We start from the raw sequence: 13,628 nt of genomic DNA, 5'->3' as shown, positions 1-13,628 counted from the left end.
TATAAGCTAAGGTGCAGGGTCATGCAACTGGGCAGTGAGTGACTAGTGCTCTGCAGGTCACTCTGTAGGGCTCCCTGGCCATCCTGAGGTACCCACCAGGCAAAGCAGTGGCCTGAGCAGGTGACAAAGCTTGATGGGTTGGGGCAGAGAAATGTCCCTTGCCTCTGCTCTGAGTTGCTTATAAGTGGGACCTCCTTTCTCGGGGACAGGTGTTCTCAGGGGTCTGGTGACTGTGGCAGGAGTGGGCGCTATGCTGAGGACCCGGGCAGGGGCAGCCACTTTCAGGGCACGGGCTCTGGCCCTCGGCCTAGGGGCCCTCCGAGTGAGGGCAGGCGGTGTCCTTGGGTTTTCCCTGAGGCACATGAGACACTGGAGGACATTCCCATGCTGCCAGAGACAGAGCCAACCGATGACACCTCACAGAAGGGACTAAGGCCAGGGACACGAGGACCCAGAGCCTGGAGAGCCAGGCATCCCTCATCTTGGGGGCCAGGGTGCTGTGGAGTGGCTGAGTGACAGAGCTCTGGGCGGGGGTGGCCTGGGAAGGACTGAAGGCTTCTGAGGTGAGACCTGGAGAGGGTCCTGGATGAGCAGCCCCCTCGGCCCACTGAGGGCCTCAGAGGGAGCCAGCCAGGCCAGCCAGACCAGATGGGTGCTGATCTGGATCAGAACCATTTTCTTGTTTGTTTGTTTTTTTTAATTTTACTTTTTATTTTTTTAGTTGTAGATGGACACAAAACCTTTGTTTTATTTATCTGTTTTTATGTGGTGCTGAGGATCAAACCAAGTGCCTCACGCGTGCTAGGTGAGCGCTCTACCACTGAGCCACAGCCCCACACCTGGACCAATTTCTTCTCTGCACAGTTGTCCTTCTGTATCCACAGAGAATTGGTTCCAGGGCCCCCGTTGGATACCAAAATCTGCAGGTGTCCACCCCTTGTATAAAATGTATAAATGTAAAAAATGGTGTGATATTTTCCCGTCACCTATGAGAGCCCTCCCGTGTACTTTGAATCACCTCTCGATTCCTCGTGATCCCTGCTGCGAGCTAAGTGCTGTGTGAGTAGCCGTCGTGCTGTACGGCTCAAGGAATAAGAACCAGGAGGACGTCGGTCCTTGCTCCGTCCAGATGCAATGTGAAAAGCACACGTTTTTGATCTGCGGTTGGTTGAATCCACATGGTCCGGGAGGCAGGGTGTGGAGGCCTAGCTGTCTCCTGCAGTTGGTGGCCATCTTCTCTGTTTCTTGGGACCTAAGAGCATTTTGAAAATGTGAAGCTGCCCTAGGTGAGTGTCGTGGTGGCTGCTGGGCTCCGGGCTCAGCCTCACACACTCGCACAGGTCCCCTGTCCTCGGGGTGCTCGCCTTTCCGGGGAAGGTGGAGATGGCGAGAGAGCTGACGCTGGGTCACTATGGAGTCCGGTGTGTAAACCACGGAGCAGCGTCTGGCATGCAGTCAGTGTTTGATAAATGCCAGCCGTGGACCTCATTATCATGAGAAGGTCCTTTCTATACCTCAGTCAGGCCAGGGAAGGTGTCAGGGGACCCTCAGCCAGGCTTGGTGGTGGCAGTAGATGGCCTGTGCCGAGGAGAGTTTGAGCAGCCAGAGCCAGTGGAGAGCGAAGGCCAAGAGGCCAAGTGGATCCAGAGCGTGGGTCAGCAGAGCTGGGCCTCCAGGCGCCATGTGGCAGCATATGGGTGCGTCTCTTTCCTCTGTGTGGCCCCAGAGGCACATGAGCTGCCTCCCCAGCCAGCAGGGCCAGCTGCTTCTCCCTGGCCTCTCCACGCCCATCCTGCTCCACCAGGGGCAGCCCGCTCCCACGGCCCCGTGGGTGCCTGGTCTGTGCTAAAGGCAAGGGCTAAGGGGCACTTTGACCTTCAGACCTCCTCACATCCTGGCCACTCTTGTGCCAGCCTTTTGCAAGAGAGCTCAAGGAGGGGCCACTTCCTGGGCAGCAGAGTGGGGCTCGTGGGGTAAGCACCAGGAAAGGCTTCCTGGACTTCCCTCCTCAACCTGGTGGCCAGGGGAGGGAGCCCGGCACCAGGCCTCTTATAACACTAGCTGCACCGTGGGCACTGAGGGCCCACCCCTCCCATCCATCTTTGCTCCAGGTGGTCACCCAGCATCCCTGGTGAGTGGGCACATGTGAGCACACACATTCCCTACATTTGCAGAACTCTATCAGCCCTGGACTGGGAACAGAGGTGGACCCTTCAGTCACACGTCATTCAGTGGCACAATGAGGGAACATGGGCTCTTGGAGAAACAGAGGATGACATTTGTTCTACTTAAGAGCCTGACAGGGAAGATCCTTGGGAAATGAGAGATCACGAACAAGTGGATGGGAGGGTGGGAGGAGAAAGGACGGACAGATGGATGGTTGGATGAATAGATGGATGGACAGATTGATGGATGAATGATGGGTGGATGGATGATGTCGAGAGACAGGAACATGGCGTCTGACCTCATCCTGGGCTCCTGTTCTTTTCCAGTACTTTCAAAGCATCCCCCGTCCTTAAAACTTTGGTTTCTTTTATTGAGAAGGGTCTTGCTGTGTTACCCAGGCTGCCAACTCCTGAGCTCAGGCGACCCTCCTACCTCAGACTCTAGGTGTGCACCTGGGCTTCCCACCCGCAGCATCTGTCTGCCATGCTCCAGTGTGACTGAGCAGCGGTGCCACACACTCGGCCTCTAATCCCAGAAGACAACGGGGACTGTTTCCCCATCCCTGTCAAGTGAGGCCCCAAGCCCTGTGCACTGACCTCGCTTTGATCCTCTGTCCCCTCTCTGTCCTCAGTCTGGATGTGCAGCAGCCTCAGAGGCTCTGCCTCCAGCTCCCCACTGCCATGCCTCCACCGGCTCCTAGAAGGTGTGGGGGCCCTGTGGCTCTCAGAAGCTGAGCACCAGCTGGTTCCTCACCTGTTGGCTGACCACACGCACCTGGAGGACCCCAAGGCCCTCCCTGGGTCCCAGTGGGTGAGAGTGGAGACGTCCATCAGTGGGCTGGGAGGAAGTGACCTCAGGGTCCCTGATGTATTCTCCACAAAGAGAGGATATGACCAATGGGGAGAAGTGGGCGAATGGAGAAAGCCCAAACAAAGGGCTGGGCAGCCCCTGGGCAGGCCTGTGGGACAAAGAGCTGGCGTGAGGAGGTGGAAATGTGGAAAGGCCTCCCTCCCACGGGGAGACTCTGCCTTGGCCCCAGGCAGAAGGGAAATGCAGGCTCTCGGCCAGGCGTGAGAGACAGTTCCTCAGTGACATTTGCCAGCACCTCCCATTGTTGTGAAGTTTTCCAGAGTGTCCTCAAGGGCCCTCTTCCTACTCTGCCATGACCTCTGACCCTGCTTGTCAGCTCAGGCAGCTGAAGCAAAATACCTTTAGCTCTCTCAGCTCTAGAGGCTGAGAAGTCCCACCTCAAGGTGCCACAGATCCTGTCCTGGGCGGGGCTCTCTTCCTGGCTGCCTCCTCCCTGTGTCCTCATGTAGTGGAGAGAGAGCTCTGGTCCCTCTTCTTAGGAGGCTACTAATCCCATCACGGGGGTCCCACCTCATCTGGACCTTATTACCTCCCCAATTTCAACCAACACATGGAGTATTGGGGAATCAGCATGAAGCTGGGGAGCCCAAGCATTCAGTTTATAATACTCCTCCATAGAATCTCCCCTAAGCCACCCCTAAAAACTGGATTGGGTGTCCCTGCTCTGTGCTGTGACCCCCATGTACTGTGACTGCCTGTTACATTCACCTCCCCACCTCTTGGGGTCAGGGCCCGGCATCCAGGGGCTCACTCAGGCAGATGGATGGGGGACGAGTGAGCAATTGCCTGCGCAGAAAGGGAAGCGCCCTGCTCACTTCTGCCCACTCCCTGGGCTCAGCTCCTGGGGCTCCTCCTCTTGCCTCCTGCATTTGTGGGGGATGCAGCAGGAAGGACATTCCTGAGACCCACTTTCTGTTCAGCGGCGGACAGGAGTGTTAGTGGCTTAGTCAAGTGGTTCTTTGGGACCTTATTTTTGGAGGGGAAAAGAAAGAGGGGGCTCAAGCCTTAACTAGCCAGTGAGTCAAAGAAGAAAGCTCTGTGCTGAAGGCCTGTGGCCCTGGCCTCCCGTTAGTAATCAGCCTCATTTTGTGAGCACCTACTCGGTGCCACGGCTGTGCTAGCAGCTTTCCTTCCACTAACTCGTTAAACCCTTAGGCAGCCTCTGCAGCAGATGTCATTACCTCCATCAGCAGCAACAGCTCCATTTCACAGATGAGAACACCGAGGCACAAAGAGCTTGGACCTCCTCCAATCCAGAGCCACTGCCTGTGGGGCCTGGGCTGCATTTTCTCGGCTCTCTCTCTGCTCTCCCAGATGCTCCCACATGCACCTGGGAAATGCCTAGAAGGCAGTGGCAGCAGGATTGGCACATGCCACCTGGGAGACCAACAGTGGCTCTCAGGAGGAACGGGGCCTGTTAGCACCATCAGGCCACTGGCTGGGCTGGCAGGAAGTAGCCCACCCTGCACCTGTAGAAGGAAAGCCTCTTTGTGTTTGTTAAAAGGTGCACACATGCCTGTAATCCCAGTGACTCCGAGCCTGAGGCGGAGGACCAAGTTCGAGGCCAGCCTGGGCAACCTAGTGAGACCCTGGGGCTGGAGGTGTAGTCTAGAGGTAGAGCATCCCTGGGTTCAATCCCCAGCAGGGGGCCTGGGGTGGATGATGCAGGCCTGTAAGAGCATCGGATTTGGTTACCTGCAAGTAGCCAAGCAGTGGCTTCGGGGAGTGGGCTTGGGGACCAATGAGGCATGATGTAGGACACACTGTTTCATGGTGAGATTTCCAGTGGCATTGGTATTTTTTTAAAATATTTTATTTTTTAGTTGTAGATGGACACAATATCTTTATTTTATTTTTATGTGGTGCTGAGGATTGAACCCAGGGCCTCGCACATGCTAGGCGAGGCTCTACCATGAGCCACAAACCCAGGCTGGCATTGGTATTTTTAACCAAAATCATATCTTAGAAAAAGGCATCTGAAGTCCAAGGCCCTTCCTCCGCTTAGAGATCTGTACATTTCTTTCTTCTCCCTCCCCTCTCCCTTCCCCCTCCACTACTTCTACTTCCACCTCATTTTTTTTTTCCTTTTTCCAGGAAGAAAAAATGTTGGACATCCTGATGCAGCACAGAGTCTGGAGTGGAGGCTCGGGTGTCTTGGGCATGGAGGTGGACGGGCTCCCCTTCCACAGCGTCCACACTGAGATGATCAGAAGCTGGTGGACACCACCAAAGCACATGTGTGGCCCTTAATGTCACATGCATGCCAAGTTCCTCCTCAGTGGCCCAGCCTGCATCCAGAGTTCCCCGAGACCCCCAGCTTCTTCCCACAGCAGCCTTGCAGGTCAACACTGTCCTGGGCGAGCCACAAGCTCACCACGGGCCCAGGAAGCTGCAAGTCCGCTTCCCAGGAGGGGATAGTACCAGGAGGGACGTTTCTCTGGGCTCCCAGTCTCTGCTTTGGTTCCTGGTACCCTGGCACATTCTCTCAACCCTCCTCCACACCGGCTGCTCCAGGCTCCCATGCCAAGTCCACCCAGAGAAGCTTCTTGCCCGTCATTTAGGAGGACCCCAGTGAATGACTGATTGCTTTGAGGCTTTAGGGAAGGATTACTCACCACCCACCCAAATATTTATAATTTTAAAATGCTCTTTTTCAAATAGCATTTTGTTTACTCAGGCAAGAGATTCCTCCAGCCATCACCTCCCAGGTTGTCTTGTCCCCTTCACCCCTGACACTGCCACCTCCTCCCAATCTCCTTACCCCCAACCCTGAGCAGGGCCCCTTGGCCTCCCTGCACTGTAGGGCAGTTCACCCCTGGAGCCCAAGGGTGCTCAGGGCCCAGGGCACAGGCCTGTCAGAGTCCTCCTGGACAGCTCTGATCAGCCCACCCTACCCCTCTCTCAACTCCAGCTGCACATTTTCCAACAAAGTCAGAAACTGAGTCACCAACCATCTCCCATTATACTCTCACATCTTGGACCAGGACAGCTTCTTGTGTGGGACCCTGCTGAGTGACACTGACTCATTCAGATTGGGGGGAGGGGCATCTGGCCACCAGAGAGGCCTCCCAGTGTTTGTTGGGCCTGTTTAATTTTCATTTTATTCAACATGCTAGTTTGATACTTTAATGTGCATTCATCGTGAAGAAGGAACTAACCCTCCTTTTTTTTTAAGACTTGACACTCCTGTAAAACACAGGTAGATAGGGAATGGGTCGGGGGTAACTTCCAGTTCTCTCTATACAGTGTATCTGGGCGGAAGTAGTTGGGGTGGGGTCTCTGTCCAGACCTCCTTTGTCATTCTGCAGGGGTTCTACCTATAGGGTCTTGGCTCTTGCTGGTGTGGCATCAGGCGATGCACCCAGAATAGGCACTCAGTCCCCACCTGTGACCTCGCAGCTCTCTGTGAACCCACACCCAATTCCCTGGCCACCTTTCCTCCAGTTATAATTTTTGTCCTTGATTTGGGACCTAGAGTTCCATGTCATGGGGGGTGGGATGGGAGGCTCTGATGAAGATGGTACCCTGACATTTTTGAAATCTTGATGGCTATCAGAGGAAAAGATGCCCATGTTCTTCTGAATCACATTTTGGGGGAAGACACGTGTGGGCCTTTGGTTTTTCAGTAGTAATGGAATTCTGTTCCAACACGGAGCAGGCTGAGGCTTAACTATGGATTAGTTTATTCTCACTGTGGGCAGAAATTTAGGAAAGAGGCTGAGACCTGGCTGAGTGAAGAGAAAACCAAGGCGTCCTAGATTCTGGGTGGGGCATCCCAATGTCCCCTGCAGGGACAGGCAAGCCTAGGCTCTGCAGCAAGGGCTGAGAGGTGAGGAGGGTCAGGAGGAGACCCCTAAGCAGGGTCAGCCCGAGGACCTCTGGAGCTCTGCTTTCCAAGATGCAGTTTTAAGACTTTCCCATTCCACAATATGATTCCTGCTCAGACCTTTAGTAAAGTTTCGCTTGCTTTTACTCAAACGTGTCCTAGTCTTGTCTCTACTTGAGGAAGGCTGGTATCTATGTCTGTAATGGCAAGACAAGCATGGCCGCAGCCTGGAGAAACAGGTGACGGGGAATGGTCCTGTGGGGTTAGAGATGGTGCCACCCAGATCTGACTTTGGTACATCTGAGCATCACTGGGCATTTCCAGGAGTGCCGTGAGGAGGGAATCCTGGTGATTGGTACACAGGATGCTCTGGCTGATCAAAGGCAAGTTGGGGATCTGGGGACCTTGAGATAGTGCATTCCATACAGCCCCTGCAGGAAGTGGGACTTGCAGGCAAGTGAGCCCTCTAAGGGCTTGGGGGTCTTTGGTCCTCTTGCTGTTGTCTGACCAAGTGATGCCCAGTGCTCAGCTGGGAAAGGCATTCCTCTGGGGTCACTTCTTGCCTCCTTGCATGGGTCCTTCTCACTGCCAGCCCTACTTGGTCCAGCTCATTGCATTTGCTACTCCTGCTCACACAGGTGGCCACTGGCCCCACAACAACGTTCACTACTCTCAGGCAGGGTGGTGAAGACGAGGCTTACCAATAATTTGCGTGAACTCAGTAGACACCGGCCATGTGGAATGCTGTCAAAAGTAAAGAAACGGAACCTGGTCCTTTCCTCCTCTGGGCAGGTCAGACTCACCTGGGATCCCTTCAGATCTGGGGGTCATATTTGAAGAAGTGGATTTTGTTCAAATGAAGGAACAGACAAGTAAGAGCTCAAAACCTTTAAGTGGCAGTGACTTGAAGAGAGCTGTCTATCCAAGACTGGCCAGATTCTCACCAGTTCGGCCTTCTCTTTCTCCCATGCACAGGAGAACTACCTGTCCCGGGCTCCCTTGCAGTTCAGTTAACCTGGGGCCATGTGACTGGGATCTGGCCAGTGGAACGTGAGTAACTGGATTTGACACTCCTGTAAAACACAGGTCGATAGGGAATGGGTCGGGGGTAACTTCCAGTTCTCTCTATACAGTGTACCTGGGGGAAGTAGTTGGGGTGGGGTCTCTGTCCAGACCTCCTTTGTCATTCTGCAGGGACAGGGTCTTAGCTCTTGCTGGTGTAGCATCTTCCAGACTTGGCCATGAACCTCTGTGAAGGATTTTCTTGGTGCCTTTTCTCCTGTGTGGACGGGAATAGAAAACCCCAAGAAGACGGAACCACTTCACAGAAGGATCCTAAATCACTGTGATCACTTGAGGAAAGACTTGCCTCTCATGGGACTTTGCGTGAACAAGAGAGAAACTTTGTTTGGAAGCTGGGCCTTGGGCTTGCTCAGCACACCTCTAGCACTGAGCTATACCCCCATGGCAGTGCCCCATTGTTTTGAGGCACGGCGATGGGGCGGGTGATTTCTGGATGCAATATACCCCAGCCCTGCCTAACACCAGCTTGGAAGGTTTAACGCTGAGAGTACGATATGAGAATTGTCTTCAAATCCCAGTACCCGAAAGACCACGTGGCTTCAGCAGCCACAATCAAGGCCAGTGGATACTCTGGCTCATTAGGAACTAATATTTCTGCCAAACCCTGGAATGACTTGTCTTGGTGTCCGTGGAGAGACTGAAGCATCATTTTGGAGGGACGTGGAGGGGATGCTTAACAATGAAGGAGCCAGAATGTCCTGACCTGTTACCTCGCAGCACTGGCATCTAAGGTCTAATCCAGCAATACTCTGATGCCTGTTGAAGCAAATGGCATTGAAATCCCACCATGTCTCCAGAACGCTGGGCACCATGTGACCCCAGGATGAATGCCATCAGAGGCCACTGAGTTGCCGGGAATGGAGCCGCAGAATCACCAGCTGCCAGAAGTAGGTTTTTCAGAAAAGCGGGGAGCCAAGAGGGTCAGATTCTGGCTCTCTTTCGGTTGTACCAGCTGGAGGGAAGCTGCAGTGTATTGTGTGAAGATTTCTCCCACTCTTCTCTGGCCAACTCACAGACGGGTTGTGTAAACAGGAAGATGAGCCCCTGTCTCACTAAGCAATACGAGTGAATAAGAAAGGAATTTTAATGGCTCCTGCCACCTTCAGTCCAAACCAGATGGACTTTTTCTCCCTCCCCTTCTTTGGAGAGAAAAGAATCTTAATCCCCAATAAGGTCCTTACTTAAGTCTGTTTGGAAGAAGGATCCACTCTTCCGGAACATTCCAGGACTCCAGGAGCCTGATCCAGAGAATTAAGTGGCCACAATCAAAATATATGTCTCCAAGGATTGCAGTTAATCCTCAGCGATGAACATGGAGTCCACCACTGCCTAGAGGATACTCCGGCTGAAGAGGCCGGTCAACTGTGGGTCTCCCCAACAACATGGGTCGTTAAGGAAGTACCTTGGCCACCTGTGGCGTGGTCAAGAGCAAATCCTCCAATTGCTCTAGCCTTTCTCTGAGAAGGTCAGTCCCTGGAACTTCTTCTGCTTGGGTGCTCCAAGAACCCTCTAGATTCCTCTGGGGTTGGGAGACCCCCTCCCCCATAAGGACTGCTGCCCACTCCTGGTTACTTTGCTTTATTTACAGACTGAATGCTACATAAATCCATCACACCATCCAACACACATGTAACTGGCATACAAGAGAGGATGATACAAAAATACAACTCTTGATGGTAAACGGAACAGCCCTCAGTCCATCCCAGTCCACGCCAGTGGACAAAGGGCCCAGGAGAGATCAACTGATGCCATTGCCCCAGAAAGATCCTGGGCTGGGCTCTTCCTGGCTGGGCAGGTATTTCTGTCACCATTAAACCTGGTCCCTTCCTCCTTCAGGAAGGGGAAGAGGACCTCCCGGGTCTTTGGAGGTCCTCCACAAGGAGCTGGAGCAGGGGCTGCCCAGTCAAAGCCAAGTGCAGCTCTGGGACCACAGTCACCACCTTTCCCTGGGGCACATCCATCACGGGCTATCTGCCTCTGGGTACCTCTGGTAGAAGGTGTTATGGTTTGAATACAAGGTGTCCCCCAAAGGCACCTGTAAATGCAGGAATATTCAGAGGGAAACTGATTAGATTATGAGGGCTAGACTCTAGTCTGTCCATCCTACTTTGAATGGACTGACTGCTGACTGGGGCGTAGGGCTCGGCTGGAGGAGGTGGGTCACTGGGGACGCATCCTGGAAGGGTGCATCCTCCCTGAGACTCCTTCCTCCTTGCTCTCTGTCTCTGCTTCCACCAGGAGGGGAGCAGCTTTCTGCTGCTGGGTCCTTCCCGCATGGTGTGCTGCTTTGCCTTAGGCCCAGAGCAATGGAGTTGGCCGTCTATGGACTGAGACCTCAGAAACTGGAAACCCCAGATAAGCTTTTCCTCCTCCTCCTCCTCTAAATTGCTCTATCTGGCTATTCTAGTCACAGACACGAAAAGCTGACTAACACGGAGGGTTAGGAAACACAGGGTAGAGGATCAACCTCTTGGAGACTGGGGAGAAGAGGGAGGAAGCTTGAGGATGGCACTTTCGCTGTCCTCCCCCACCCTGTAGAAGATTCCAGAAAGAATCTACTGATTCTTCTGATTCCAGAAAACTTCTACCTACTTCCTGCCCCTGGTTCTAGTCCAGGATTCAGCCTACTGAGCCTCTTGGTTTCAAGGGATTCAAAGCCCATGCCCTGGGAAGGGAGAGCTGGTCTGGGACCCCCAACCAGGTCTCCTGGGGCAGCAAGTGGCTCTTCTGGCGCTTGGTTTGTTCACCTGGGCAGGGCTGTGTTTGGCACATTGCAGAAGCCATGTCCCTGGGGGTGAGGCTGGTCATGGGACTCCTCCCAGATGTTCTCCAAAGACCTTTAATGGTGGGGGGTGGGGCACTCAGGGAGCAGAAACTTGGCTGCAAAAGTGAACAGGTGAAATCTGCAAGCGCAGGACCACAAAGGCTAGGGGTGGGAGGGACACCCCCAAATGGCCAGTGTAAAGCTGCAGGAGAGGCGAGCCCTGTACCCAGCCCTCCAGGACAGAAAAGGACGATCAGTGCCCTGGGCTATGTAGTCCTGAGGGCCCACTATCCTCTCCAGGTAGATGAGATGGGACACCTGGGAGAGGATCAGGGGTGGAGAACAGGCATGGTGAGCTCCAGGCCACCTCTCTTCCTGGTCAAAGGAGCCATTTAGACCAGAGTGGAGATCTGCCCCAGGCCTGTGGCTGTGTGTGGTGGTTGTAGAACTCTGAGAGGGTGCTGCCCACCTACCCGAGACTGCTGGACACTCCACAGTATGTGTGGCAGTCCCGTGAGCCCAACCTCAGCTGTGTATCTTGGCATATAACTGTGGTGAAGACCCTGGCATCTTAACTCTTCCCTCTGCACCCTGGACTCCTGACCTGGCACTTCTGGGCAGATGGACACAGAAAGCTAATTAGGAGGAATGTGTGTCAGGAACTTGTTGAGGACGCTCTGGCTTCAGGCCCAGCTCCCACACCCGAGCTTCAGTTCTGACTATGTGGAGGCCCCGGGCATCTCTCTGGGGAGCCCTGGAGTGTGTCCTGCAGGCCTGAGCAATCTGCTCGACCGTCCCTACAAAGGCACGGGGTGGCTGGAGCTAGGGTTTCTCCCCTGCCTGTGACTCCCCTACTGTCCCTACGTCCACCTCGCGGCCTCCGATGCCTCCCTACCTTCCTTCTCCCCTTCCAGACTTCCCTGCCCACCCCGTTGAGCAGTGGGCCTTAAGTGTTAATGGTGACAACACAGCTTTGTGTGTCCTGTCATCAGGTAACAGCGGTACATTTGGACAGGTATCATCTGTGAAAACAGTGGCCCTGGAAGACCCAGGTCCCCACTGTCCCCTCCCAGGTCCTCACTCTCCATGTCCTCACACTCCACACCCCCATGCCAGTTGCTCTTGGCAAACCTGGAAGTGACCGTTCACTGTCTTGCTCCCCCCAGCAGCTCCGGCCAGGGGCAGAGGGGGCTTATTCCCACACTCAACAGGGCCCCTGGGCTCGGCCAGCTAGAGCAGGCTTCGGGGCTGCGGCCCAGGCCCACCATTCCCCCCAGCAGAAAGAGGCACCTGCACGTGGAAGCGGAGGCGGCCTGCGAGCAAGCTCAGGACCACAGGCCCCTGGGCTAAAGGCTCCGGGCTCAGGTAGCCCCTACGTGGGTGACCCGGCTAGGCCAGCCCGCCCGTGGGGGACCCTCCCACTCTGGGCAAGTTGGGGCTCTGAAAGGCCGAGTGGAGCTTGGTTAACAACTCAGGCTCCTCACCCTGGGCCCCGCTTTTCCCAGAGGCCTCCGGGGCGCCCAGCGGGTAGGCCTCCCTGGCCCGGCTGGTCCTGGAGCAGGTGAGGAAGGCCAGGCAGGCTCCGCGGAGGCGGGCCAGGTCCCTGTGGGTGGTCTCGCTGACGAAGCAGTACAGCACGGGGTCCGCCACGCAGTTGAAGCTGGTGAGGAGCAGGGAGAAGTGGTAGGCGTTGAAGATGCTCTTGGCGAACTCGCAGCTGGCCTCCCAGAGGCTGCGCACCAGCAGCAGCACGTGGTAGGGCAGGAAGCAGGCCAGGAAGATGACCACGGTGCTGAGCACCAGCCGCTGGATCTGGTCCTTGCGGCTCTTCTGGGTGCCGTGGCTCCGGCGCACAGCCCGCAGGATGCCCTGGTAGGAGGCCAAGAGCAGGCAGATGGGGAAGAGGAAGCCCACCAGGAAGCGGTAGTAGTTGATGCTGCGCTGCCAGGCCGCGATCGGGTAGTGCTCAAAGCAGACTCGGTGCCGGTCCTCGTCCTCGATCACCTCCTTGTGCATGAGGAAGTAGACGCTGGTCAGCAGCTCCTTGGCCCAGATGACCACGCTGACGCCCACGGCCGCCTTCAGCGTGCGAAACTGGTGGAAGCGGAAGGGGTGGGCCACGGCCAGGTAGCGGTCGATGGAGATGCAGCAGAGGAAGCCCACGCTGATGTAGATGTTCTCGTACAGGAGGATGCCGCACACCTGGCAGGACAGGTCCCCGTGCGACCAGTGGTCATGCTGCAGCACGTACTGCAGCCAGAAGGGGAGCGAGCAGATGTAGAAGAGGTCTGCCACCGTCAGGTTGCACAGGTACACGCCCAGCTCGTTCCGGGCCTTGATCTGCAGGTAGCCGAAGTAGAGGGACAGGCAGTTGGCCGGGAAGCCCACCACCAGCACCGTGATGTAGACCACCGGGGCCAGCGTCTGGTGGATGGTGTGGTCAATGGTGCAGCTCAGCGAGGAATTATCCACAGTGATGTTTCTCATCTTTGGACCAGAAGGGGTCTCACCCCTCATGGGTTCAGGGACTAGGCCAGTTTCCCCACTGCCATCTTGTTTAGAGAAGGTGGCTCAAGTTACATCAAGGGCTGGGCATCACTGTTGGCAGATGAGCCCCTGCAAGTCAAAGGTTGGAAAAGGCTTAGAATAATAGTAGCTATTTATAGAGTGCCTACTGTGTGTCTACATGCTGTACTGGTTTCATTTAGAAGAGAAACCAGCTGCCAGGTATGGCGGTACATACCTAGCAACCTGGGAGACTGAGGCAGGAGGATTGCAAGTTTGAGGCCAGCCTCAGCAACTTAGCAAGGCCCTAAGTAACTTAATGAGACCCTATCTCAAAACAAAAAGTAAAAAGGGCTAGGGATGTGGGTTCAATCCCTGATAGCAAAAGATGAAGAAGAGGAGGAGGTAACCAGC

General features: G+C 55.0%; 2 protein-coding genes across 2 annotated transcripts in view; one reads left to right on the top strand and one right to left on the bottom strand.

Moving 5' to 3' along the window:
• Positions 1 to 7,876, top strand: part of Dglucy (D-glutamate cyclase) — a 51,886-nt gene extending 44,010 nt beyond the window's left edge. Inside the window, 3 exon segments of the mRNA XM_026394251.2 lie at positions 5,131 to 5,239; positions 5,242 to 5,273; positions 7,838 to 7,876. Coding sequence (XP_026250036.2) covers positions 5,131 to 5,239; positions 5,242 to 5,273; positions 7,838 to 7,876 — 180 coding nt within the window.
• A 4,222-nt stretch (positions 7,877 to 12,098) lies between these two features.
• Gpr68 (G protein-coupled receptor 68) lies at positions 12,099 to 13,226 on the bottom strand. The gene has a single exon (XM_026394273.2). It carries the CDS (start codon positions 13,224 to 13,226, stop codon positions 12,099 to 12,101), a length of 1,128 nt encoding a protein of 375 aa, XP_026250058.2.
• Between the last annotated feature and the right edge of the window lie 402 nt (positions 13,227 to 13,628).

The sequence above is a fragment of the Urocitellus parryii genome, chromosome 6 (genome assembly GCF_045843805.1).
Source record: "Urocitellus parryii isolate mUroPar1 chromosome 6, mUroPar1.hap1, whole genome shotgun sequence".
Lineage (NCBI taxonomy): Eukaryota > Metazoa > Chordata > Mammalia > Rodentia > Sciuridae > Urocitellus > Urocitellus parryii.
The sequence above is the reverse complement of the archived record's forward strand: the minus strand, read 5'-3'. Positions and strand labels throughout refer to the sequence as shown.

Coding starts and splice junctions, on each gene's coding strand:
- Gpr68 (XM_026394273.2), bottom strand. CDS start 13,226: ATGAGGGGTGAGACCCCTTCTGGTCCAAAGATGAGAAACATCACTGTG.